Consider the following 23,988-nt stretch of genomic DNA (forward strand, 5'->3'; position numbering starts at 1 on the left):
GCCACAGGCTCTCCTGCAATAGGCCAGGCGTGAAGGGCCCAGGCTCTCCTGCAATAGGCCAGGCGCGAAGGGTCCAGGCTCACCTGCAATAGGCCAGGCGTGAAGGGTCCCTTTCGCGGGACCCACATTCTCGGCAAAATCACCAACCTACCCGCCCCCAGCTTAGATGGCGAGATAAGAGGAACGGACCATATCAATAAATGTCTTGAGTTTTAATGAGTCTGCCATAGAGCGTTCTTCCCCACTTCTCCATCCTGGGGGCCCAGATCTCAGGTCAGGTTGGGGTAAGAGCAGTGGAGGGGAATAAATGTGAATGGGACTGAGGGACTGGGGCTGGGAGAAGAGGGACCAGGTGAGGAGCAGAAAGAAGGAGCTAATCCCAGGCCCTGAGACAAGCCAGACAGCCAAGCCCTTTTAGCATCCAGGGAACGACACGGTGACCAAACAAAATAAAATACATGTGGTCCTTATCGGCAAAGTGGCGTCATATTGTGCCCAAATTTCCAGGGCGAGTCTGTATTGGGCCCTAAGTGCCTGCTGGCGGCACTCGCAGCCTGAAGTCAGGAGGAGGCCCATCCTGTACCTGGAACTTGGGCAGAAGGCGCGATCTTGGCCTGGAGGGTGGGAAGGACACACCAACTTGGGCCTGGAGAGCTGGGAGGGGGACCTACTCGGGTCAAGAGGGGGTCTCATCTTGGGCCTGATGAAGAAAACCATAGGGGGTCCCTGGAGCCCATAATTAAGTACGTAGTTAAACAGGATGGGAGAAGCAAAAAGAAGCAGAACCAAACCTAAGGGTACAGCTGGACCCAGGAAACAAGATCAGGCCAAGGGGGTGGAGCTAAGCCCAAGGAGAAGGAGCCAGGAGGCGGAAGGGCAAGGACTAGGAGGAGATGGAATCAGAGCCAAGCCTGAGGAGCAGAAAAAGGGTCCAGATTAGAGGGCAGAATTCCAGAAGTGGGACTAGGGCCGGAGACATCAGGGAATCTGCGCCAGAAGCAGGACCAGCCCCTGTGAACAGAAACCAAACTGAGGAAGGCAGACAGAAAGGAGAGGTGAGGCTCTGTGTACCGCTAAAATGGAGACAGATTAAGGAGTGGCTAGTTACCCAGGAGTTTGAGCCAAGCTTCAGACACACACAAGCTCTGAACCAGGGAGCAAGCGCCAGGGCCAGGGGGAGGAACCAGATGCTAGGGCCTGGCAGGGCTGCACAGCATTAACCCCCCATCCTCCCCCCCACACACAGAGCATTATCCAGGGGGCGGGGTTATCTCTGAGGGTGACAGTAAGATGGGTGGGTGGCTAAACACGGCACAGAGCCAGGTCCCAGAGGCCGCAAGGCCTACCCCCAGGGCTCAGTCAGGCGGGAGAGTGGGTCACAGATAGGCCCGCGGTCCCGGGTCTTGTTCGGGCTCGGTGCCCGGCACGCCGCGGATGTCGGGCAGCAGGCGGCAGCCGGCCACGATGTCCAGGCGCTCGGCCAGCGCGCAGAGGTCCCCCCGCGCCAGGCGCACGCTGTGGGCCGCCGCCAATCCCGCCGCCTGGGCAGCCGCCAGCCTACCGGCCAGGGCGGCCACATCACGGCCCGCGCGGCGGTACACGCCGCTCACCGCGGCCGCTACGTCGTGGTCCAGCCGCGCCTGGCTCTCAGCCAGCCGGAGCTGCAGCAGCGAACGCGCGGGGGCGGGCGCCGGGGCCTCCTCCTCTCCCCAGGCCTCCCCGGCAGTCTCCCGCTGCACCACGAGCGGAGGCAGATCCCTCGGCGCGGCCTTCGGCTCCGGCTCCGAGTCCGAGTCGGTCTCCGCGGCCTCCCCGACCACCCGCAGTCCCGTGGGGCGGCCGCGCGTCGGGCCCGAGAGGACCAGGTACAGCTCCTCCTCCTCCGACGAGGACACAGAGAGCTCCGAGTCCGTCTCGGCCGCCTCCCCCGGCACCACCGTCTCAGGCCTCCGCAGCGGCCTCCGCCGACGACTCTGGGACGCCATGGCGCGAGCTAGGGAGAAGACGCGCGAAGGGATGATATGAGAGGCGGGCGCCCTGCCGTGGTTAAAAGGCGCAAGTTCTGGATTCTCAGCCCCTCCACTGACTACCTTAGCAATCTGGGGCCATCTGCTTCCCCTGCCTGGGCCTCAGTTTCCTTTTCTGCATCATCATCCCTGATGATGATGATGATGATGGGGGCTACTAGACCCCAGCCTCCTCAGTGTACTGATGGGAAAACTGAGGACCACCAGCTCGATCAAGGCTGAGGCACGAGTACCCGGAGTCCCAAACTAAGCTCTTTCCGATTTTGCCTCCTAGCAGAGGCCACACCCTCCTCCAAGCCTGTGTCAGATTCGGAAGCACACGGGCTCCTGAGCCGTTCAGGTACAAGTGCCTGGGTCACAGAAAGGGTAACAGCCCAACTGGACTCTGGGAAGGGTGCACTAAGGGCGGGGTAGGGAGCGCTATCACCGAAGACCGTACCGAGTCACCGGAGCGCCCAGCCTGCGGGATCCGCTACCTAGCCGAAGTGCGGAGTCTTTACCGAGAAAGGAGAAGGCGGCAGCCCCAACCAATAGGGGAGCAGGTTGGGTGGGTGTTGGCGGCCAATCACCTGGGCCGCTCGCCTGCCAACCAGGAAGCAAGCCCTCAGGACCAGCTTTGAGGGGTGTGTGTGAAGAGCCACGTGAATATGGGCACGGCCAATAGGAAAGCTGTTGGGCTGGCGCTTCCGCGTTGTGCTGCGAGGCGTGTAGACAGACGGGGACTCTAAATGACGAGAAGTCACGTGTAACAAGCGACTCGGCCAATGGAAATGCTCGAGGACCCGGAAACGGGGAAGAAGCAGAGGGAAGGGCGGAGATGCTTGTCACGTGCGGCCAATATAGACAAAGCAGGCCCTCCCCCTAGTCTCCCAAGTTCGGGCACGCACCACAAGAGCCCAGAAAAGAAAGGCGGGGCTAGCCCGAAACACCAATGGAAGCGAGAGTGGGCGGGCTCGCGCTTAGGTGCAGGAGGCGGAGCTTGCCCAGCCGGGCCAATGAGGACACGAGGCGCTGGACGGTTGTTAGGCAGGGAAGGTCGGCGCATGGCTGACGCGGCACTGTTCGAGTTTTTGCACACGGAAATGGTAGCGGAGCTGTGGGCGCAAGATCCGGACCCCGGCCCCGGGGTGAGCGCCGGGCCCCGGGGGGAAGGAGGCACGGGCCGCGGCGGGAAGGCTGGGTCGAGGCCCCGGGAGGAGCAGAGGGCGCGGCAGCGGCCCGGGTCGGACCTCCGCCCCGCCCCTGCCTCGCTGGGCGACTTCAGGCGCCAGCTTCCGCCTCTGCAAAGCGGGGTTGCAGCACTGCCGGCCTCGAGGGTCGCAGCTAGAACTGAGCGAGACAGTTCGGGGTCAGGCTCTTAGCTCAAAGCCTGGCACAGAGTAAGCGGGTAGCAATTACAGTAATTACGATTACTGGCTATATATTGAGAAGTCGTATATTGAGCCTGGGTTGAATCCCGCCTGCATCACTCATACAGGGTGCGAGAGCCAGTGATTCGACCTCTGTGTGCCTCAGTTTCCTCCCTTGTAAAATGAGATCGTAACAGCACCTAAGACTCCGAGCGAGACATTTATTCATTCAGCAAACTTACTGAGCCCCTGCTGTATTCAGGGCACTGTTTCCCTGTCCTCGTGAAGCTTACGTTTTAGTAGGGGAGTCAAAACAAACAATAAATAAACATAGCATGTGCCACCAGCTAGTGAGAAGTTTTATAAAGACAACTTCAGCCGAGTGGGGGAAGAAGAGAGGTGGAGTGCTGGATGGTGGAGGAAAGCCTTTTGAGGAAGAGAAGGGAGGAAGCAAGCCCCGGGGATAAGTGGGGGGAAGAGCATTCCAGGAAGGGGGAAGCCTTCTGCGAAGCCCTGCGGAAGGAGCGTGCTTGGCATCTTGGAAGTTGGCCCTTATGAAAAATAAATGCTCAGACTTCAAAGCACTTAGTACGATGTCTAGCACCTAATCAGCCCTCAAAACACGGAGCTCTTGTTTTAAAGTCTGTTACCAAGAAGAAAGGGTGACGGAGAGAGTAGGTGCTTAAGTGGGGCTGTGCTCACTTTTTTCATTATTATTCTTTCTATGATCATCATCGTCAATATGCAAGACATTTTTATTGGTCTATGTTTTCTTCCCAATTCAGAAGGACAAAGGTGTTGCTTGTTATCATCTCAACATAGTTTTTTCAAGTTCATTCATTCAACAGACTGTCACTAAAACCTGCAAGGTGCCAAGCCTTACTGTAGGCTCTGGGGATTATTCAGCGAACCATGCCAAAACCCTTGCCCTCCTGGAGCTTACGTTATAGTGGGGTAGGCGGGCAAATCAGATAAATGAGTATATATTGTACCTTGGGAAAATGCTATGAGAACGTTAGCGCGTGGGAGAGGGAGTGTGCACTGACCTGTGTTTTGGGGAGGGGGCTGCAGTGTCTCAGCACCCCATCCATCCTGGCTTTCAAACCAGAAACCCAGGAGTCCCTGACATCTGCCTTTCCTCCCTCACCTCCAGCCATCAGCCAGGCCCTTCCTGTTGTGCTGTCCAAATATGGTTCCCATCTGGCCCCTCCCTGCTTTAGTCTGGCTTCCCTCCTCTCTGCCCTGTACCAGCGTCCTCCCTCATCTTCCAGCTCATTTCACCTGTCACATCGTCACTGCCTTGACACCTATTAATCCTTCAGATCTTGGCTCAAATGTCCCCTCCTCGGGGAAGCCCTCCCTGAGCCCCCAGTGGAAGTGGGGTATCCTTGCATCACAATAAGTATGTATCTGAATTATGTACCCACATGATCCTTCGATTCACAGCCTCTCCTCTGCCAGGCTGCCTGCTGTGTGGTGTGGATGGGGACCGGGTCTGTGTTGATCACCCCATAGTAGGTCCTCAGCATGGATTTGTTGAAGTGAGTGCAGCCCCTGTGCCATGGAGGGTGTGGGCGGGGACTGGCATTCACTTAGTATCGTGGCCAATAATAGCACCTATCGTGTGCCCTGGTGGGCTTCACATTCCTGATTTCATTTGATCCACCTAACAACCCACAAAGGTCAGCACGATCCTCCCCACTTTGTAGATGAGGAAACAGAGGCTTTTATAGATGGAGTCTTCACTGTCAAGTGGCAGAGTCAGGAATGTAACTGGGCCTCCCACTTCCAAAGCCTGTGCTATAAACTCTCTCCTGTCTTAGTGTCTTCTCTGACACTCTGGGAGGATTTTAATGGGTTCCTGTGGCCAAGCAAGTAGGGGGGACAGGCGGTTACTCAGCTTTGCTCAGCACAGGGCTTTTAGAGCACGAACGCGCCTGTGACCGTTGGGCGTGGCTCTCTGCCCTGCTGCCTCTGCAGTTCTGATGCTGGGGTCCCACACCAGAGATTCCGGTGGAGCTGGGCCAGAAGGTGGCCCGGGCGTCAGGCCTCAGAGCTTCTGGGTGGTTCCTGTGTGCAGCCAGGGGAAGGACTACCATCTCCCCACATTCTTTCAAGCTGGGGAGCCCCGTTTCTTAGCACATCGTGGGCAGCTGCGCTGTTTTCACGCAGTCTTTTCTCTTTTGCTCCCGGCCCCTCCCCTCTCTGCTCCTCTCTTTGGTCCGGCAAGTGTCCTGTCTGAACGCCACGCAGACCTTCTGTTTCTTGGGTACTTATCGTGTCTCCAGCACAGGATTTTATCTGATTCAGTCCTCAGAACAGCACTCTGAGGTTGACGTCATCATCCCATTTTACAGGGGAGGGACTGAGGCACCAGAGAAGGAGGGCTTCTCCGACGCTGCACAGCCAGGATCAAAGGCAAAATCAGGACTCGGGCATCCGTGCCGGAGCTTGTCTGTGGCATTAGGCCTGCCCCGCCCACCTGCCCCAGAGCCCTTTGAGGAAAGCGATGGTGGCTGGTTCATCTCTGTCCCCGCAGCACAGGCGTCCAGGAGCCACAGTCATTGTTTAGGGCTTTTTGATCTCCATGTCCTGCCTGGTTATTTGTGGCTGTTGAATGGATTCTCCTGAACGGTTACGGGTTGAATGGAAGACTGGCCGGAGGAACTGGGAGGTCGAAGGGCCTTTGTTATCAGAGGGAAAAGTTCCAGGAGTCGGAGGAAGAGGCTGTGGTTTGTCCACCTCAGGAACTTTGAAGATATGTGGGCAAAGGAGTGAACCCCTCTGTGTGTGTAATGAGCTGTCATCCACTGGCCGCTGGCCCGGGAACGGCCCTGCTGGGCAGGCCCTGGTCCACCGAGGCCCAGTGAGTGCCCAGGCCAGCCCCTTCTCTCAGGAGGGCCTGTGGTGGGTGTAGCAGCCATCAGATACAGTCCTGTCCTCACGCAAGAGCCTGGAAAACCAACCAGTTCCTGGCACAGTGGACAGCAGGGGGCAGAGCCCTGGAGGGGGCGCAGTGCATCTGAGGCCACAGAGCCAGCAGTGGGGTCTCCGTGCGGGAACTGGGGCTCTGTCCTGAGGGCGGTGGGGGCCATAGAAGGTTTACACTGAGGTGTGCCAGGCTCAGATTTACTTCTCCGGAAGTCCTCCCTGGCCACGTGGATGAGACTGGATGGAGGTTGGGTGGGGAAGGGTGCTGCTGCAGGAGCCCGAGCAGCGGTGAGGAGCAGACGGAAGGCAGGTGGAGGGGGGCTGGGTGAGCTCAGAGTGTCAGGGGAGAAGGTGGGATTTGGGGCTGTCTGGGCACCACCTGGGTGCATGAGGACAGGGCGACGGGGTGGGAGGTGTGCTCTCACCCTGTCACTCACCTGGTCACGCAGCATAGTTCTTTTGGGTCTTCTGGGGCCATTCACCTTGGGGAAGCCGGAAGTCATCCCTTCTCCCTGTGCTTTTTTAAAAAATATATACAAACTTATTTATTTTTGGCTGCGTTGGGTCTTCGTTGCTGCACACGGGCGTTCTCTAGTTGCGGCGAGCGGGGGCTACTCTTCATTGCAGTGCACAGGCTTCTCATTGCGGTGGCTTCTCTTGTTGCAGAGCACGGGCTCTAGGTGCACGGGCTTCAGTAGTTGTGGCACATGGGCTCAGTAGTTGTGGCACGCGGGCTCAGTAGTTGTGGCTCACGGGCTCTAGAGCACAGGCTCAGTAGCTGTGGCACACGGGCTTAGTTGCTCCGCGGCATGTGGGATCTTCCGGGACCAGGGCTCGAACCCGCGTCCCCTGCATTGGCAGGTGGATTCCGAACCATTGCGCCACCAGGGAAGCCCTCCCTGTGCTTTTCTTAAGGCAGGAACCAGTGCTCCTCCTTCCTGGGACGCCCTGCCCTGGGCCAGCACAGAGTGGCTCCATGGGTGGGGCTCGAACCTCACAAATAACTAATAACTAAGGGGCCAGGCAGGCCAGGCACACAGCCCCCCACCCAGCTCCATCGAGTTTCAGTCCAGGACGGGACCAGGGGGGAGGCAGTTTGGTTTACTTGTTTTCCATTCATCCTACTCGGAGTTCTGCGGCCCTTTTCGGTCTGGACGCTTGAATCTGCCTTTAGCAGAGCACATGTTCCTCTTAGGCTCCTTTCATTATTTCTTCTCCAGCACTGTTCCATCTCTCGCAGTCAGAGGAATCCTAGACTCCCTAGGTCTCTTTCCGCATGTCAACTTTTCTCTCATTTTTTTCCTACCTCGTGGTTCCCTTTTTTCTTAACCATCTGTGAGGTTTTACCTACCTTCCGGATTTGTCTCTTTTTCAGCTCCCTCATGAACAAACGTTTCTTCTGGCTACCATTTCATTTCTAAGAACGTTCCCTTGTCCGATTGTCCCTTCCTCCAAGTGCCCGTGCTGCTTCGTGGATGCCCCTCGTGCCACACTGATAAGCCTCCTCTGAGGGGTCCCCCCTGTCTCTCCCATTATCTCGGTTCCTCTCCATGGGCTGTTGTGTCAACTCGGCTGAGGCAGGCGTGGGGAGCCCAGAAACGCACTGGCTCTGGGCTGGGCTCCAGAGGCTTCCAATGGGATGGGAGTGTCCCGCCTTGCCCTCCCTCCTCAGGAATGACGAACCCCTAGTGTCTGGAGAGCTTTGGTAGGGATTGGGGCTTGAACACTGCTGAGTCCTGGGAGGCGGCTGCCAGAGAGCAGGTGGGGTTCTGCCACCCTCCTACTCCGCCCTCTCTCCCGAGTCACCCGCTCATCCTCCGCCCTTCCCTCCCCACCGCCTCTCCTCCTCCCTGCTCGCATTATTCCCCCTCCCCACCACCCCCAGTCTCTGCAGTGCAGCAGATATTTAACTGGCCCCTTTCAAGGGCTGGGGACCATGGAGCCAACAGCAACAGCTGCTGTAGAGTGAGCTGCCGGTCACACCACCCTTGTGAGTGTGCCGGTCACACCACCCTCCGCCCTCTCACCAGCTTGTCATCCCCTGGGTGCCCGTCATCCCCACTAGGCTTGCTAGGCGAGCTCCCGGAGGCCAGTCAGGAAATGTCTGTGGGATGAACAGGGGAGTCCTGGGGTCTTCCCTGTCCCTCGGGACACAGATGCACTTAGAGTGAAGCCCAGCCAGGCCCCCTCGGGTAGCTCGCCTCTAGGAGGGAGGTGACGCAGGGTGGCAGTGATCCAGGTGCTGAGATCCGCCAGCCCACAGAACAGAGCCCCTCCTTAACGGGTCTCTCCTTCCCTTTCCCCATCAGCTCGTCATGCAGGTTGACAGGTGCAGAGGCTGCAGATGACAATGACAGTAGCGCTTCCTGAGCCTGACTCAGAGCGCTTGGCTTGCACTTACCCACACCCTGGAAAGGTCCTCATTTTACACGTGAGGAAACTGAGGCACGGGGCAGCTGGTAGGGGTCAGGGGCTGATCTGGCCCCGGACCCCGGAACCAGCCACCAGGCACATGTCCCCCTCTCTGCCTCTCATGCCCCAAGCTGAGATCCCGCACATCCTGAGTCTACAAGCCCTCCCCGCAAGGCTGGCCCTGCTGTGCTGGAAGAAACCAGAGAGCGCACGCCAGTGCCACCAGCAGGAAGCTGTGTCCTTCCCCAGGCCTGGTTCTCGCGGGAAGAGCACAGAATAGCGGGACAGGGCCTGCATATCACGTAGCCCAGCAGAACAGAGGGCCGGCACGCAGGCCGCCTCTGCTCCGACCTCCCTACGCCTGGCGCGTCCCCCCAGCGGGCCTCAGCCCTTGCCACTTCCCTGGCGCAGGGACAGCTGGGGGTGTTGCCCCGGCCGCCCACCCATCTGCTACCTACCGGCAGGAGCCAGACCTGCTCAGGTCCGAAGGACAGCCCCGTGGCTGAGGGGGCCTCTGGGAGGTGTGACCTAACCCCTCTGTGCCTGGTCTCCAGGTGTGAAATACAACCTACCTTACGGGGTTGTTAAAATTAAACAAGGGGGTCTGTACAGGGCACCCGGCACAGTGTGTGCTTGAGTCCCAGTTCCTCACTTTGCTCGTTCAGCATCTGTTTCTAACGCACCTCCTCCGGTGTGCCCGGCCCCGTGTTGGTCACCACAAGCCGTCCTGGTATTTCTGACGCCCCCAGTCTGGGCCAGCCTCCCTCGCCTGCTCAGCTCTCTCCAGGTCACACAGATCAAAAACACACACAGGTCAGCTCTCCTCCAGCCTCGCCGCCCACACTCCTGGGCACCTGGACAGATACCAGGTGCAGCCCTCCTGCCACCCCTGTCCCTCAGCCCCTCCACCGTGAGACCCTGGCCTGCCCTCCAGAAGGCCGCTTTGCCACCACCGCCTTCACCAGGCACCGAGGGAACACTTCCCTCCCCTGTGCCCCTGTGCGTCCCTCCCAGGATTCTCAGCTAATATGTTAAGGCCTAATGATCACAGCTGACTTTTCACACCCCCTGCTAGCCAGAGGCCAGGGCCCACGCCTTGTGGCCCCCTTACTCGCCACATGAGCCCCAGGGCAGGTCGCCTTGAGTTTCTGGGGTAACGGGAGTGCTACTCCACAGGGTGTTGTAAGGACAGACACTGAAAGCGCATATAAGAAGTGATGGGTGTTATCAGGAAAGACTTGACCGGCAGGGTGAAGCTGAGCCTGGGGAAAACCCCCGTTTTTCCTGGAATGAAGGGGAGCGGGTCCTGAGGGCTGATGGGGTTTCTGGAGGCATGTGAGGAGGTGAAGGGGCAAAGCCGGGCTGTCCTGCCAGCCTGTGCAGCAAGGCCCTCCCCTCTGGGCCTCCTCGCCCTGCACGGGCAGGGACGGGCAAGTCCCCTCGCAGCCCTCACACCCAGCGGCTCCCGGCTCCCTCAGGTGACCGAGGGCCCCTGCGCCTCTCTTCCCTGGCCTTCTAGGGACAGAAGATGAGCCTGTCGGTCCTGGAGGGCATGGGCTTCCGCGTGGGCCAGGCCCTGGGCGAGAGGTGAGAGGTGGGCAGGAGCTGAGGTGGGGTCCCTTCCTGGGCACAGCCGGGCGGGGAGGGTACCTTGCTCCACACAGGAACCCAGCCTGGTCTCCTCCCTCTTCCTCATCTCGGGGCTTCCCCCTCCCCTGGCCTGGGCCCCACCCCAGGCTGCCCCGGGAGACGCTAGCCTTCAGGGAGGAGCTGGACGCCCTCAAGTTCCTATGCAAAGACGTGTGGGCGGCCGTGTTTCAAAAGCAGATGGACAGCCTCCGCACCAATCATCAGGTGTGTGGCCACGCCCAGCGCCCAAAAGAGCCGGGGAGGGGACTCCCCCGCGCGGGGCGGTTGCAGCAGGCCCAGCCCGGCCACGGGGACCTGCCCAAGCTGGGAGGCAGGCACGGGCCCCCTCGGGGCCTCTGTGTCATCCTCCAGGGGAAGCGGGGCGTGGCAGCCGTTTCCAGCCTCCCCGCAGGCCTCCCAAGATGGGCCCCAGAGCCGGCAGAAGGCCCCTTGCGGCCGGCGGCACCTCGCCTCGGCCTGATGCTTCTTGTCCGGACCTGGTCCTAGTTCCCATTAGGAGCCCGTGCTGTGCCGGGGCCCGGCGGGCCGCTCCACGGGCCTGGGCTGCAGCTTCTCACCACCACCCTGGAAGGTCACGCACCCAGCGGGGCAGGACACCAGGCCCGGGGCCGAAGGCCTGTGGGTCCTCGTGCAGCTCTGAAGGACGGCCCGTGACCGACCACCACGGTTTTGAGGGAAGGGTCCTTCCAGACCTCAGCCCAGCGGGGCTGGGCCCTGGGTCCTTGCTTCCCCTCCTCGCTAACAAAGGTACAGGTGCCACCCCAGCCCCCATGGGCCCCTCCTCTGTCCCCAGGGGACCTACGTCCTGCAGGACCACAGCTTCCCCCTTCTCATCCGGATGGCCTCGGGTCTGCAGTACCTGGAGGAAGCGCCCAAGGTACGGGGGCGGTGCTGGGACTCCAGCCCCAGGCAGGCCCCTCCCCGAGCCCAGGACCCCGGGAGAGGGAGGGGCCCAGCGTGGCCCCCCTGGTCCTGGGTGTTGGCCTTCCCCCTCTGCCCACAGTGACCTGTGTCCCCCGCCCCCAGTTCCTGGCCTTCACCTGCGGCCTCCTACGGGGCACCCTCAGCACCCTGGGCATCAAGAGCCTGGTCACCGCCTCCGTGGCAGCCCTGCCCGCCTGTGAGTTGGTGTGGGGGGGCTCCCGTCCGAGTGAGGCAGGGGTCCCCCTGCTCCAGGGGGGCCGAGGAGGTGGGGCCGGGCCACCCCAGCCCCATTTCACAGATGGGGAGTCTTGGGCCCAGAGAGTTTAAGTCACATGCCCAGGCCACACAGCTGGTACAGCGCATCCACGCCCCTGCCCCTGGATGTCCCCCGCAGCCTGCTTCCCCTGGGGCATGCCAGCCTGGAGGAGACAACCCTTGACGATGACCTGGTCTAGTGGTTTCGAACACTCTTCCCGGTGCGGGAACCCAGGTGGACATAATGGAAGTCACCCGGGTTGGTGCTGTGCTGAGGGGCTCCACAGGCAGCCAGGCCCCATGGAACTTGCAGCCGGTGTGATGGGCTGTCCTCCTGACCCCCGGGTCCCCGCTGGCCCACAGTGCCCTCCATCAGACAGGCCGAGGCCCCACCCTTACCTGGGGGCAGCCTGCAGCCAACCCTCTAGTCCCCTTCCCTCCAGGTGTCTTCCCCTCTGCCAGTCCCCAGGCCCACTCATCACCGGGGACCTGGGAGGATCTGAGAAATACATGCCCCAGAAGCCCGTGCCAGCCCCTTCCCCAGCAACCGACATGCTTGGCGTTCATGCCCCCAGTCACCCACGCAGCCGTGGGATGCAGGCCAGGTGGGCAGGAAGCATCTCTACCCTAGACCGGTGAGGAAACTTGAGGCCCAGCTGAGGCCACCCAGGCTGTTGGCGCAGGGCAGGGATGAATATCTCTGAGCTACGGGGATGCTGCCTCTCCCCTCCGGTCCCAGCCTCAGGCTAAAGCCAGCCCTTCTCTTCCAGGTAAGTTCCAGGTGGTGATCCAGAGATCCTGAGGGAGCCCCAGGCACCACCCCATCCCGGGGACCCAGCTGCTGCCCGTGGTGGTGGCTGGTGCTGGGGAGACGGGGTCCCCCCACCGCTTCAGGGCCTCAACAAATGGGTGTCATAGGGAGGTGGGGGTGTCCCGGGGGCAAGGTGGACCCCGCCCCAGTCGGGGCTGGTGTGGAGGGAGCCCACATCGGACACGTCCCTCCACATGGCAGGTGCTCAATAAAGGTTCTGTACGTGGGACCAGATTCCAAGTGGAAGGTGGGGGTCACGCAGGGTGCTGGGGGCAGGGTCATCTGCAAAGGGACTGTTTGTGTCGCAGGTCCTGGGGGAGAAGCAGGCTACCCTGTGTGGCTCCCCAGCCCACATTTCCTCCTCTCCTGGGCCCCCTCCTCCTCGGCCTCAGCCCTGCAGCTTGCCACCTCCTGCCCTGCACACCTGGCAGGGGAGGGTGGCCCCTGGCGCTGGCACCCTTGCCAGCGTCAAGTCTGGGGCCGCTCTCCTCCCAGCGGGGCCCACAGGACGGACCTCTCCCTAGGAGCAGGGCCAAGGGCCCCCAGGGTGCTGGCAGGGGTGGGCTGGGCTGGGGCTGCCAGGACCAAGGATGGATGCAGGTGAGGTGGGCTAGACACCCTCGGCTCCCCCAAAACACACACACACACACACACACACACACACACACACACACACACACACACACACACACACACACACACACACACACACACACACACACACACACACACACACACACACACACACAGTTCATGTGCCTGGCGGATGCGAGTCATACCAAGAAAAGAACAATGGCCAGGCTGACCAGTCCCTGGGCAGCTCGGCCTCCATGCCTGCACCCCACCCCCTGCCGCCACCTCCAATGTTTACATTCATAGCATCCGAGGGCATCACCTGTCTGGACTCTGCCAAGCTCTGCCACTTGCTGCCTGATGTGGGTAAGTACCCCCACCTCAGATCTGCACGCCGAGGCTGCGACAGACCCAGACGGGAGAAGGAGGGGTCTCCTCAGTGGGTGGGGCTCCTCTGCAGACACCCCATCCGGCCCCTCCCCAGCGCACACAGCTGAGCACCGCGGGTCCCTGGCCTGCCTCCGTGCATTTGCACATGCCATTCCCTGCCTGGCCCACTCCCCAAACTCCTGCTCCCTCTCCGGTGTCCAGCAGCCACCAGCCTCAGCTGCCCACCACATCCCTCGGAGCAGTTGCTCACTCGCCCGGCACCTGCAGCCCTGGGGGGGTGGGGAGGCTCCTAGACTGCCTTGTCCTGCCCTGCCGCCGTGTTTACTTGTTTATGTTCCGCCGCGCTTCCCTGTGGGTCCCTCTGGGTCCCTCAGCCGGGTGCTGGCACTGTCCAGCACAGAGCCTGCAGATGTTTCCCAAATGAATCGCAGTCACTCAGCTAAACTGTGCGCACGGACAGGCGGGGGATCGGCCCAGCCCTGCCCTCAAGAACTCCGGGCTGTCCTGGAGGATCCCCCCCAGACTCACCACACCCCCACTCAGACACATCAGCCTGGCCTCCCTGATGGGGCAGGGGTGCTGGGAGGGGGGCAGAGTCCTAAAGTGGCAGAGGACAGGGAGGAGGAAGTTGCTTGAAAGCCTGGTGAGGGGAGAGAGCAGTAGCCCAGGCGAGGGAAGCGGCACAGCTGGGCTACAGGGGGCAGTGTCTGGTCACTGGGCACAGCTCTGTGGTTGCCTCCCCCATCTCCCGAGGGAACGAACCTCTGTTCGACCCATCACGCCAGCAGCAGCCACAGGGAGACAGGACCCTGGAGAGCAGAGGGGCCCCCCACACACGCTGTGTCTAAGGCAACTCCTGCCCAGCCATCCCCACCCCCAACCCCGCTCTCACCTCTCGAAGAATGTCCACAAGGCACCTCCACCTACCCAGCACAAACCACTGCCTGCAAAGCCTGGCTCTGCCTCCCTAAGACCCGGGGCAAGGGACTCCCCAGTCCAGGCCTCCGTTTCCTCACCTGTTAAGGGGGCATCACCCCCGCCCCACTGGAGCGTGGCAACGAGGAAAGAGGTTACTGAAGATAATAAAGCATGTTGGGACTTCCCTGGAGGTCCAGTGGTTAGGACTCTGCCCGTTCGCTGCTGAGGCTGGGTTTAATCCCTGGTTGGGGAACTAAGATCCCGCAATCCGCGTGTTGGAGTCAAAAAAAGAGAAGCATGTACGCTGAGCACGGCTCCTGGCGAGCCTGGAACGCGCGTGTCGTCGTCATTTTATGTGAAGCATCTGGAGCAGCTGGCAAATGGGCCAGCTGGCGCCACCGTTGCTGAGCACTGGGCTCTGGGCTCGGGACTCCTCCTGACAACCACGAGAGGCAGGCACGGACGCCGGCCTGCTCAGCCACGAGGAAGCCGGGGCTCAGAGAGCTGAAGTCACCCGCCCGAGCTCACACGGCTGGGCCCTGGAGGAGCTGGCACCTGAACCTGGGGTGCATCTTCTCTGGGCCTGGACTCCAAATCCATATCCTAGCTTCCCTCCCTCCCACAGCGTAAGTGCCCAGACCGGCAGACCCTCCGGCGGGCCCCGCCCTGGGCAGCAGCGTGGCCTGCCATCTCCATCCCTTACTGGGGTACCGCGGTGGGGTGGGGGGGCGGCGGCAGCCCCCAGTCCTTGAGAGCTGAGCGCACGGGACAGGGACTGGGCAGGCTTGCTGGGAAGGGGCGGGGACAAGGTGGGCAAACCGGTCGGGCCACTGGGCTCCTGGCTCCCAGCTCCCGGGCCTCTCACCAGTCTGGCCTGCGCTGATGCTGCCAGACGGTGGGGCTGGCACAGCGGCTCGGCTGGCGGCAGCGGCGGGGCAGGGAGCTGGGGCCGCGAGGCTGCCATCAGGTATGGGGGACCCCAGGCCGGGGGGATGAGGTGGGCAGGGGCCACGCGCCAGGCCCCCAACCCTCACCAACTCCAGCTCTCACCCGTTTCCTCTGCCCCTCGGGTTCTCCCGTGCCTGCCTCTCAACAGCCTCCTTCCCTCGCTTCCGCTCCTCACATTTTAAACACAGTGCCCCCCGCCTCATCCCCAGTTTGCTCAGCCTCTCCCCAGACTGGACCACGCCGACTTCATCTGCTCCCCTAGAGGCCCCTCCCTCCAACCCCTCATTAGGTCCCAAATGTCTCAGCCCTGACATTTCAGCCGCTCGCCTGCCCGGTGGCTCACTGCTCCCCGCCTCTCACCGCACTGGTTTCAAGTCCCTTCAGAGGGTGCCGGCCTCCACTGCCCACAGCGCACCTGCCCAGTACCCAGCTCCCCCCTGATCTTACTCAGCCAGCCCCTGGCTCCCAGCCCACGTCGGCTCAGCACCCGCACTGTCCCAGCCTCTTGGAAACTCCCAGCAGCTCCCGAACACCCAGGCCTTGGAAATCTCACCCACCCCAAATTACCCCCCAAGCGTTCTCATCCTCGCGCGCCTGGCTGTCCCGTCCCCCCATCCTGACCTCTCCCTGTTACTCTGAAGAGCACCCCCATGCCACCTGGGTAGCCCAGGACCCCAACATCCGGGATGAGGTCTCATCTATCGCAGGTCTCGGGGCCGTCCGGTGGGTGGGTTCTCGCTGCTGGCGCCCGAGGGGGCTGGGTACTGAGCCCGCCTCTCGTCCCCACCCCCAGCAGGCCCCCCGCCGCCATGAACCAGCACTACACCATCCACTTCGCCAAGGGTGCCCTGCCCCCCCGGACGCCCACCAAGCGCTACTGCTCGGACAGGGAATTGGGGCACCAAAAAGGTAGGGGTTCAGTCTGGGCGGCCCTGATCGCAAGAGAGACCTGTGAGTGGGGGGCTGCTGAGCGGATGGCCAAGCAGAACTTCAGGCCCCCGGAGGGAAAAGCCACCGGCACTCACCATGGAGGCATCTGCACAGGGGGCCGTGGGGACCGTAGGCCCTGGGAGGCCGGAGGTGGGAGCCTGGGCTGGGGATGCCAGCAGTGGGGGCCCATCTGGCCTGCCCCTGCCCCTAGCGTGGACAGAATTCCCTCCCCAAATCGCCAGGCCTGTGGGGACTGCCCCACAACCTGGGGGGAGCAGTGCGGTGGGCGGGAGGGGTCGGAGGGCAAGCCCGCAGCCCACACTGAGTGCGTATGAACGAGGAGGGGGTCCAGCCGCCCATGGTGACCGCAGTCGCTGTTGCTCCGGGCGAGGAGGGGGCAGCTACTCCCGTCAGGGCTGATCCAGCCTCCTCGAGGCCTCCCAGGGCAGCCCCCTTCCTAGTCCCCACCCTGTCCCCCTCCACAGTCACGTCTCGTCACTCTGGCCTCCTGTGGACCAGCCAGGCCAGCTCCCAGTGGAGTCCTCTCCGCCCGCCCCCCCACTTGGGGACACCCCAGGGACCGAAGAACTTGGGGTAGCAGAAGCTCTGGGGGCATCATCCCCCCTCTAGCTCCTCACATAGCTGAAGCCCAGGCCCCTGCACCTCTTCCCACCCCCCACCCCCTGCCCCAGCCGTGGGAGAGCGCAGGGCATGGCCCCGCCTCGGCCCACAGCCCCTCCTCGTCTTCTGACTTCTCCTGGGCCTCAGCTGAGTGACGAGCCCCAGCCTCCTCCTGAAGACCTGACCTGGTTCCTGCCAGTGCCCCTCAGGCCCAGTCACCCCCCACTTCCTTCCTTCCAGGATGCTGTCACCAGTAGTACCATGACCCAGCGGCACCTCAAGCCTACAGGCCCTGTCGCCACCCCCCAGGCATGCTAGGCCACCATGGGGTAGCGATGGCTGTCGCCGGGGCCTCCAGCCCCCTGTTCTGCAGCGGCGATCCCAGCCCGCACTTCCCAGCCCCCCGTGGCAGCGGCTCTGCCCCGCTCACGGCACCCAGAAGGGGCCGCCTGCAACCACTACCGCCCCCATGCAACTAGCCAGCACCCCCCAGCCAGCCCCCACACGCACCCCCTCACCCGCTGCGGCACGCACCACAGCCAGCAGCGGCCCAGCCCTGCCCTCTGCAGCCAACGCCCTCCTGGAGCCCAGGAGGCCCACAGACACCTGGCACCTGCCTGACACCGTAAACCGTAGCTCCTTCACCTCCTACAGGTCCAGAGCTCACCCAGCCTTCCCTTGCCGGGGCTCTGTCCCTGCCACTTCGCCTCCCACCTAGGCCTGGGGCCTGCCCTCCTCAGCCCTCACTCTGGTTCCTGTCTGGGAGGGCGCTCGTCCCTGACACTGGGCCTCTGGGCAGCCGCTGCTCCTTCACCCGTTGGGATCCAAGGCTTCCAGGCCAGGCCCGTCCATGCTGCCTCCATCCCGGGCGGGCCAGGGGCCCGGGCCCCAGCTTGTGACACCCTTGCTCTGCTTCCTCTCTCCCCAGCCCTCCTGACTTGGGGCAGTGGGGGATGAACACCAGCTTGCTCTGGTGTTGGGGAGTGCAGCTGCAGCAAGAGGTAGGGAGTGGCCCGAGGGACGGAGAGAGCAACACAGCCATGGGAGGGATCCACCCACCCACCCACTCATTCATTCATTCATTCACTCTGTGACCAGGTACTGGTCGCCTACAGGGGCGCCAGGCTCTGTTCTGGGGGTGTCACAGGAAGCAGGGCAGACAGAGATCTCTGCCCTCGTGGAGCTCACGTTCTATAGGCGGTGGCGGGAGGCGGGTACAGGAAAAAAGATAAACAGGGAAGTTCAAAAGTGTGTCGCCGGGTGACAACCACGTTGGGGGGGAAGAATAAAGCAGGAAGAGGAAACGGGGTTTGCAAATTAAACAAGGGCATCTGGCGAGGCCCCGTCAAGTCTGCATTTAAGCAAAGATGGGGCAGTTCTCTCGAGTAAATAGCAACAGGATCAGCAAGTGCAGACTCTGAGGTGGCCTGTTCACGGGGCAACACGGAGGGACACGCGGCTGGATCAGGGGAGGTGAAGACGAGGGTCAGACGGGCTCCGAGAGGGTGGAAGGTGGCCTCGCGGACGTGGTGAGGGCTCAGCCTTCTCCCCCTGGGGAGGTGGGAGCCACAAGGGCCCAGAGCTGACTCGGGATGTGACCTGAGAGTTGACTGTGGGAGGAAGGGCGGAAAGCAGGAGTCCCGGCGAGGGGTGCCGGCAACCTGACCAGGGAGGTGGCAGTCTCCAGGTCGGGTTTGAAAGCAGAGCACAGCTGAGTGGGGACTCGGCTCCAGGTCAGGCACAACCCCGTCGCTATAGCCTCGGGGCCTCGATGCCCATTTCACACACAGGTTGGTAGAGGCTCGGCGAGGTGAGGTCAGCCACTGACCAGGCAGAGCAGGCTCAGGTCCTCCCCAGCTGCCACCTCAGCTGACCTTGGCCCGAGTCTGCCTCCTGCCCTCCCAGCTGTGCCTCCAGGCCCAGCGCTGGCCCCCAGCGAGGGATGGATGCTGCAGCCCACCAGGCCTCTATGAAAGTGGGCGTGTCATCCCCACCACACACCGTGAGGCTGGCCTGGCCTCCCCCCGTGCCCTGCCGCCAACTGAGCCCTACCTTTCTGGTGCCCTGACTACAGGTCCAAGGTGCCTCCCAGAGGCATCGCTCTGCCTGGGTCATGCGGGGAAGGGTGGCGGGGCCAGGACCAGAGGACGCGTCTGCCTGGGGCTCAGGGCGGAACTAGTGACTTGTGGGCACAGGGGTGGACAGGCAGCCGAGGAGCCTGCCCACGCTCGAGTCAGGCTAGCAGAGCAGAAAGGAACGGACTCGGCGGAACTTTTGAGCGTGTACAGCGGTATCTTAGGGCCCGGGAGTCTCAAGAAAAGCCTGTGGGATTTTCCCAGGTGAACCATGATCCCGGTGACCTGGGGCCAGGGCAGCCAAGTTCCCACACACCTCTGGGCCAGGGCCGGGTGGGTCTGGCCTCCTGGCCTTTGCCTGGTGGATCCGGGGCCCAGAAGGGCACATCTGGTCCTGAAGGAGGGGGCTGCCTGCGGCCGCAGAAACCCTCTGTCGGAGGGTTTGACCTGAGTCATGGCTGGGAGTCAGGGAGGAGGGGTGCCGGTGCCGGGAGGGGCTGAGGGCGAGCACTCCGGAGGGTAGACGGGGAGCAGGGTGGTGCTTGGACAGCGTCATTGACTCAGTTTCCCCACCCCCGGGCCTCAGATATCCTGACAGAGGATGACGTCTACTGCAGCTGCCTGGCCAAGACTCTCTGCCACGTGCCTGTCCCTGTGACCGTGGGTTTCTACGCCCCCTTTGGCTGCCGCCTGCACATGATGCTGGACAAGATCATGGGTGAGGATTAAGGGAAACGGAACATTTGGTCCCTGCCCAGCCCCAGGCTTCCCTAAGACCTGCTCACCCCTGAGGCGAGTCCGCCAGACGCCCATAAACCAGCATTAACCAGGTCCCTTCCTATGCCTTTGCCCCCCTCCCCCCCCAAATCCACTGCAAGGAGTCTTTCTAAAATACACATCTAGCCCTGTCCTTCCCCTGCTCAAAAGCCTTCCACGGCTCCCCGCACCCTAGGGAGAAAGCCCAGGTTCCTCGCTTGGCTCCTGCCAAGTCCCTCCAGACCTCTGTGCTCCTCGGACCTATCTCCTCTCCTCAGCCCTGGCCGAGGGCCTGGCGCCCACAAGACCCCTGACAGATAATGTTAATTGAAGACATGAGCTGAAACTTAGCCTGGTTCAAACGCTGCTGGAGCTCAGACCCCAGCCCCAATCATGGCCAGAGAAGCCGGAGGTGACTCACCTCCGTGTGCCCAGCCCTGGTGAGCACCTATCGAACAAGCTCACGTCCTGCTCCTGTGTTGTCACAGAGCAACAAACAAGGTCCTGGAAGGAGAAAAGATTCAGCTCTAAGGTAAAAGGAAACAGAGCTTCTATTCTGCGCTGACTCCGACTCATTCCCACTGGCTCACTCACTACCCTCACAGCAGGCAGATCATGTCCCCAGTCTCTCATGATCCATCCTCCAGACATTCCTCCCAGCACTTCCTCAGCACCCAAGGGACACAGGGTGGCCCAAACAACCAGGGCCCTGCCCTTCCTGGGCTCACAGACCAGCGTGAGAGACAGAGCTGTCCCCAGACAGGGATGACCCAGAGAGGGCAGGACTGCAGTGGGGGAGCCCAGGGTCACCTGACCCAGCTTGGGGATCAGGGAAGGCTTCCTGGAAGAGGTGATAACTGAGCTGAGAGCTGGAGGAGAGGCAGTAAGCCAGGAAAACTGGACCAAGGGTGTACACTTGCTGCCCAGCATTTCTCTTCCTCAGCACCTGGCATGCATTCTTTCATTTCTTAGAGCCCTCCCTGCCCCCACCGGTCCTCTCTCCTCTGGGGGCTCTACTTCCTCCCTCCCCTGACCCCCCCAATTCCCCCTCAGACCCTTTCCTGTTCAAGCCTGTTCAAGCTCCAGGCCTCTCCTTCTGCACTTCTGCACCTGCCCAGCACTTGGAGACGGGCCCTGGCTCCCCGTCTAACATCCAGGCCCTGGCCTGGCCTAAGCCGGGTCTAGACGCTCACACCTTCCTCTGCGCCCTCGGTCCCGGCAGCGCTGATGCAGCAGGAGGCGACCCAGAGGGAGGCCGAGGAGCTGCGGCACGTGCAGTGGCAGCTGAGGCCCGTACGGGGCTGGGGCTTCTCGAAGCTGCTGTGGTACCTGGTGTTCCTGCAGCCCATCATCACCGAGTTGCATCTGCGGCGCAAGAACGTGAAATTCCTCTTCATCCGTTTCAGCGCCTGGCAGTACGCAGGCAGTGACAAGCTGTGGGCCGGCCTGGTGGCCACGCTGTGCGAGGGCATCCGCCAGCAATACGGCGCACTGCCCTTCAGCTTGTACTCGGTGCTGGGCAGGAAGGCGGCCACGAGGCTGGACTACCGCCATCGCGAGTGGCATTGCCGGAGCCGAGTGTGCCTGGCAATGCTGGGGCTGCTGGCGGCGTTCAGCCTGGGCATGAGCCTGCTCTACCTGTCGATGAGCTCCCACGTACTGGGCCACGGCAACATGTTCCGGGCATTCGGCGGCGCGGCCACCACGCTTTCGAGCTCCGGGCTGCTCATGGCCTTGCTCTCGCTGGGCAAGCACTTGTTCGTGAGCCAGCGCAAGAGAATTGAGCGGCTGGTGTCGCAGGAGAGGTTCAGCAGCCATCTGGGATTCATGTGCGAGGTGAAGAAGGAGGTGGGGCTGCTCACCGACTTCCTGTGCTTCCTGGAGATCTACCAGCGGCGCCGGCTGCGCGTCGTGCTCGAGATCACAGGGCTGGACACGTGCTACCCGGAGCGCGTGGTGGGCGTGCTCAATGCCATCAACACGCTGCTGTCCGACAGCCACGCGCCCTTCATCTTCATCCTGGTGGTGGACCCCAGCATCCTGGCCGCGTGCCTCGAGAGCGCCGGCTCCATGAAGGGCACGGCCGACAACGGTTACCTCTTCCTCAACCGCACCGTCACGCTACCCTTCTCCGTGCCCATCATGGGCCGCCGCACCAAACTGCAGTTCCTGCACGATGCGGTGCGAAGCCGCGACGACCTGCTCTATCGCGAGATGACGCTCAACGTGAGGTCGCGGGGCGGGACCGGGGGCGGGGCGGGGGCCGGGGGCGAGGCGGGGGCGGGGGGCGGAGACGTCGCGCCTCTCCTGGAGATGGAGGGGCCGGCCCGGGCCGAGAGCGCGCAAAGCCTCCTGGAAGTAAAGGCGGCGCGCAGCATCCAGGAGGCGCTCTGTTGCCTGCACGACGAGTACGACTGCCTCATCGATTACGTGCCCGACAACGTGGTGTCCATGCGGCGCATCGTCAACACCGTGCCCATCACCGTGCGCCTGCTGCAACGGCAGCAGGGGGACTTTGAGGGCCTCTCGCCGCGCCAGGCCGTGGCTTGGGTCGTGCTCGCCAACCAGTGGCCGTGCCGTCTCAGCTGGGCCCTGCAGTGCCTGGAGGACCAGCAGCAGGCAGGGAGCGCGCCCGAAGCCTACGCGCCCCTCTGGGACGTGTTCTGCGACCACAGCCTCGAGCTGCACACCCTGACCGCGACGCTGCAGAAGGTGCTCGACCTGGACGGCGACCCCGAGCTTTTCCGGCGCTTCCTGGGCGCTGACTTCCCCTTCACCGTGGCCGAGGCGCAGAGCCTCTTGCGCTGTACGGTTAACCTGGACCACTCCATACGCCACCGCATGGGCCTCATCCGGGCCGTCAGCACGCTCAAGACGCCCCGCCCGCCCGAGTCCCCTGCCCGCAAAGACCCGCACGCCGCCAGCGGAGCCAACCACGCCCCCGGGGCGGCCTGCCAGGCTCCTGCGCGTGTCTGCGAAGCCCACCAACCCCAGGACGGGGGCAAGTCCAGACCCATGGCCTGAGTGCCCTTCACTTGGGGTCAGTCTAGCCCAGGTGGGCCTTGAATGGAAGACCTTGGGCGCAGCAGAGGGCAACACTTCCTTCTGCCCAGATGAGGGTGTAGGGGGCCTAACTGGGTCCAAGTCCCAGGGTCCAGTGTCCGGAATGAGGCCTGTGGTGGCCACATTCCCCAGGTGAATCTGTGAGCCAGAGAGAACTGTTGGCAGTAGCCACCAGGAGTGGGGCAGTGTATCAGTGACAGCATCTGAGAGCCCGGGCAGAAGGACCCATGAGGAACTCGGGGTTCAAGTGCAATAAATGAAGATGTAAAAACCCCAGATTGGTCTTCATGCCCCAGTCTTCCCAGCTCAGTGAGGACTGGCCACCAGACCTGCCCTGTTCTGCCAAGCCCACTTCATCCCCAGGGAGTCGGGCAGCCTCAACTGGCAGCCCGCTCCCTGGCATCCCAGACGCGGGAGTGGCTGTGGGGGAAGCGGGCGAGGCTGCGGAGTCAGGGGAGATGAAGGACAGAGGGGTGCGCCCAGCTGACTCAGTGGAGCGCACCCAGGCCTCAGGGGATCCAGGCCCTTGTCCCCACATCCGAGCTTGCCCCTCTGTGGGCGGGGCAGGAGCTGGCATTTCTGAGGGTGGTGTCCCCAGTGACCTCAGCAGGCTACTGCACTCGGGGTGGCTCCTCCCCTGGCATAATGGGTTAATTAGGCCTCGACAGCACCCCAGTCAGCTGGGGCCGGCAGCGCCGCCTCCACCAGACGAGTGATTGTCCAGGGGGTACCTGCCTTACGGGTCACTCCAGGGCCACCCAAGGAGCCCCTCGATGAGGACAGGGAAGTTGAGGAGCATATGAAGCCCTGGCAGTTCTGGCATGGCTGAGCTAGCGGCACCATCCTGGGCGTGCTGAGAGATGTTTTCCAACAGCAGAGGGAGAGCCTGCCCAAGAATGAAGCCACCACAGAGATGCACGGGTCCTCATGACGCTGTTAGACCGACGTCTCTGTAGATGTGCTACTGGAGACAACGTACATCGCTTCCCGCAGCTCCCTCAGCCAACTTGACTTGGGCTTCTGTTTCTTACCACCCAGAGTCCAGGCTGGAAACAAACTGGCCCCAGCAGTGTTGGGCTGTTGGGGAGGCAGGACTAACCCTTAGATTTGGCTGGCGGTCAGGAGCAGGACTGAGGACACCCCCGGGCCCCAGGAGGAGGCTGTGCGCCGTTACATGATGCCGAGCAGTGGTCAGACTGGTGCCCGATTTATCTTAGACTCTGACCGTGTGCCTGCCAAAGCTAGAGCTTTGGGAGACAAAGAAACAAAGATGGCTCCCTGTCCCCCGGCATTCATGGGCCCCTACAGTGTGGGGCTTTTGCTGGGGACTTGCACCTAGAAGGGAGTGGAAGTGA

At 62.3% G+C, this 23,988-nt stretch overlaps 3 protein-coding genes across 3 annotated transcripts; 2 read left to right on the forward strand and 1 right to left on the reverse strand.

The window, feature by feature from the left end:
- Positions 1 to 227: 227 nt before the first annotated feature.
- BLOC1S3 (biogenesis of lysosomal organelles complex 1 subunit 3) lies at positions 228 to 2,492 on the reverse strand. Its single transcript, XM_082676144.1, has 2 exons — positions 2,467 to 2,492; positions 228 to 1,993 (listed from the first exon to the last, which is right to left on the reverse strand). The coding sequence occupies exon 2, from the start codon at positions 1,983 to 1,985 to the stop codon at positions 1,377 to 1,379; it is 609 nt and encodes a 202-aa protein (XP_082532270.1). The 5' UTR covers positions 1,986 to 1,993; positions 2,467 to 2,492; the 3' UTR covers positions 228 to 1,376.
- A 544-nt stretch (positions 2,493 to 3,036) lies between these two features.
- TRAPPC6A (trafficking protein particle complex subunit 6A) lies at positions 3,037 to 12,593 on the forward strand. Its single transcript, XM_082676679.1, has 6 exons — positions 3,037 to 3,154; positions 10,239 to 10,306; positions 10,456 to 10,573; positions 11,163 to 11,246; positions 11,396 to 11,489; positions 12,319 to 12,593. Exons 1-6 carry the CDS (start codon positions 3,071 to 3,073, stop codon positions 12,348 to 12,350), a joined length of 480 nt encoding a protein of 159 aa, XP_082532805.1. The 5' UTR covers positions 3,037 to 3,070; the 3' UTR covers positions 12,351 to 12,593.
- A 3,397-nt stretch (positions 12,594 to 15,990) lies between these two features.
- On the forward strand, positions 15,991 to 22,869 carry NKPD1 (NTPase KAP family P-loop domain containing 1). Its single transcript, XM_082676979.1, has 3 exons — positions 15,991 to 16,097; positions 19,401 to 19,532; positions 20,793 to 22,869. Exons 1-3 carry the CDS (start codon positions 15,998 to 16,000, stop codon positions 22,592 to 22,594), a joined length of 2,034 nt encoding a protein of 677 aa, XP_082533105.1. The 5' UTR covers positions 15,991 to 15,997; the 3' UTR covers positions 22,595 to 22,869.
- The last annotated feature ends 1,119 nt before the right edge of the window (positions 22,870 to 23,988 follow it).

The sequence above is a fragment of the Grampus griseus genome (genome assembly GCF_964374135.1).
Source record: "Grampus griseus genome assembly, chromosome: 19".
Taxonomy (NCBI): Eukaryota; Metazoa; Chordata; class Mammalia; order Artiodactyla; family Delphinidae; genus Grampus; species Grampus griseus.

Excerpts from the sequence above, each read along its gene's own strand:
- BLOC1S3 (XM_082676144.1), bottom strand. The coding sequence starts at position 1,985 with ATGGCGTCCCAGAGTCGTCGGCGGAGGCCGCTGCGGAGGCCTGAGACG.
- TRAPPC6A (XM_082676679.1), top strand. The coding sequence starts at position 3,071 with ATGGCTGACGCGGCACTGTTCGAGTTTTTGCACACGGAAATGGTAGCG. Across the intron at positions 3,155-10,238 it reads ATCCGGACCCCGGCCCCGGG|GGACAGAAGATGAGCCTGTC; the intron begins GTGAGCGCCGGG and ends CTGGCCTTCTAG. Across the intron at positions 10,574-11,162 it reads GCCTCCGCACCAATCATCAG|GGGACCTACGTCCTGCAGGA; the intron begins GTGTGTGGCCAC and ends CTCTGTCCCCAG.
- NKPD1 (XM_082676979.1), top strand. The coding sequence starts at position 15,998 with ATGAACCAGCACTACACCATCCACTTCGCCAAGGGTGCCCTGCCCCCC. Across the intron at positions 16,098-19,400 it reads GGAATTGGGGCACCAAAAAG|ATATCCTGACAGAGGATGAC; the intron begins GTAGGGGTTCAG and ends CCCGGGCCTCAG. Across the intron at positions 19,533-20,792 it reads GATGCTGGACAAGATCATGG|CGCTGATGCAGCAGGAGGCG; the intron begins GTGAGGATTAAG and ends CGGTCCCGGCAG.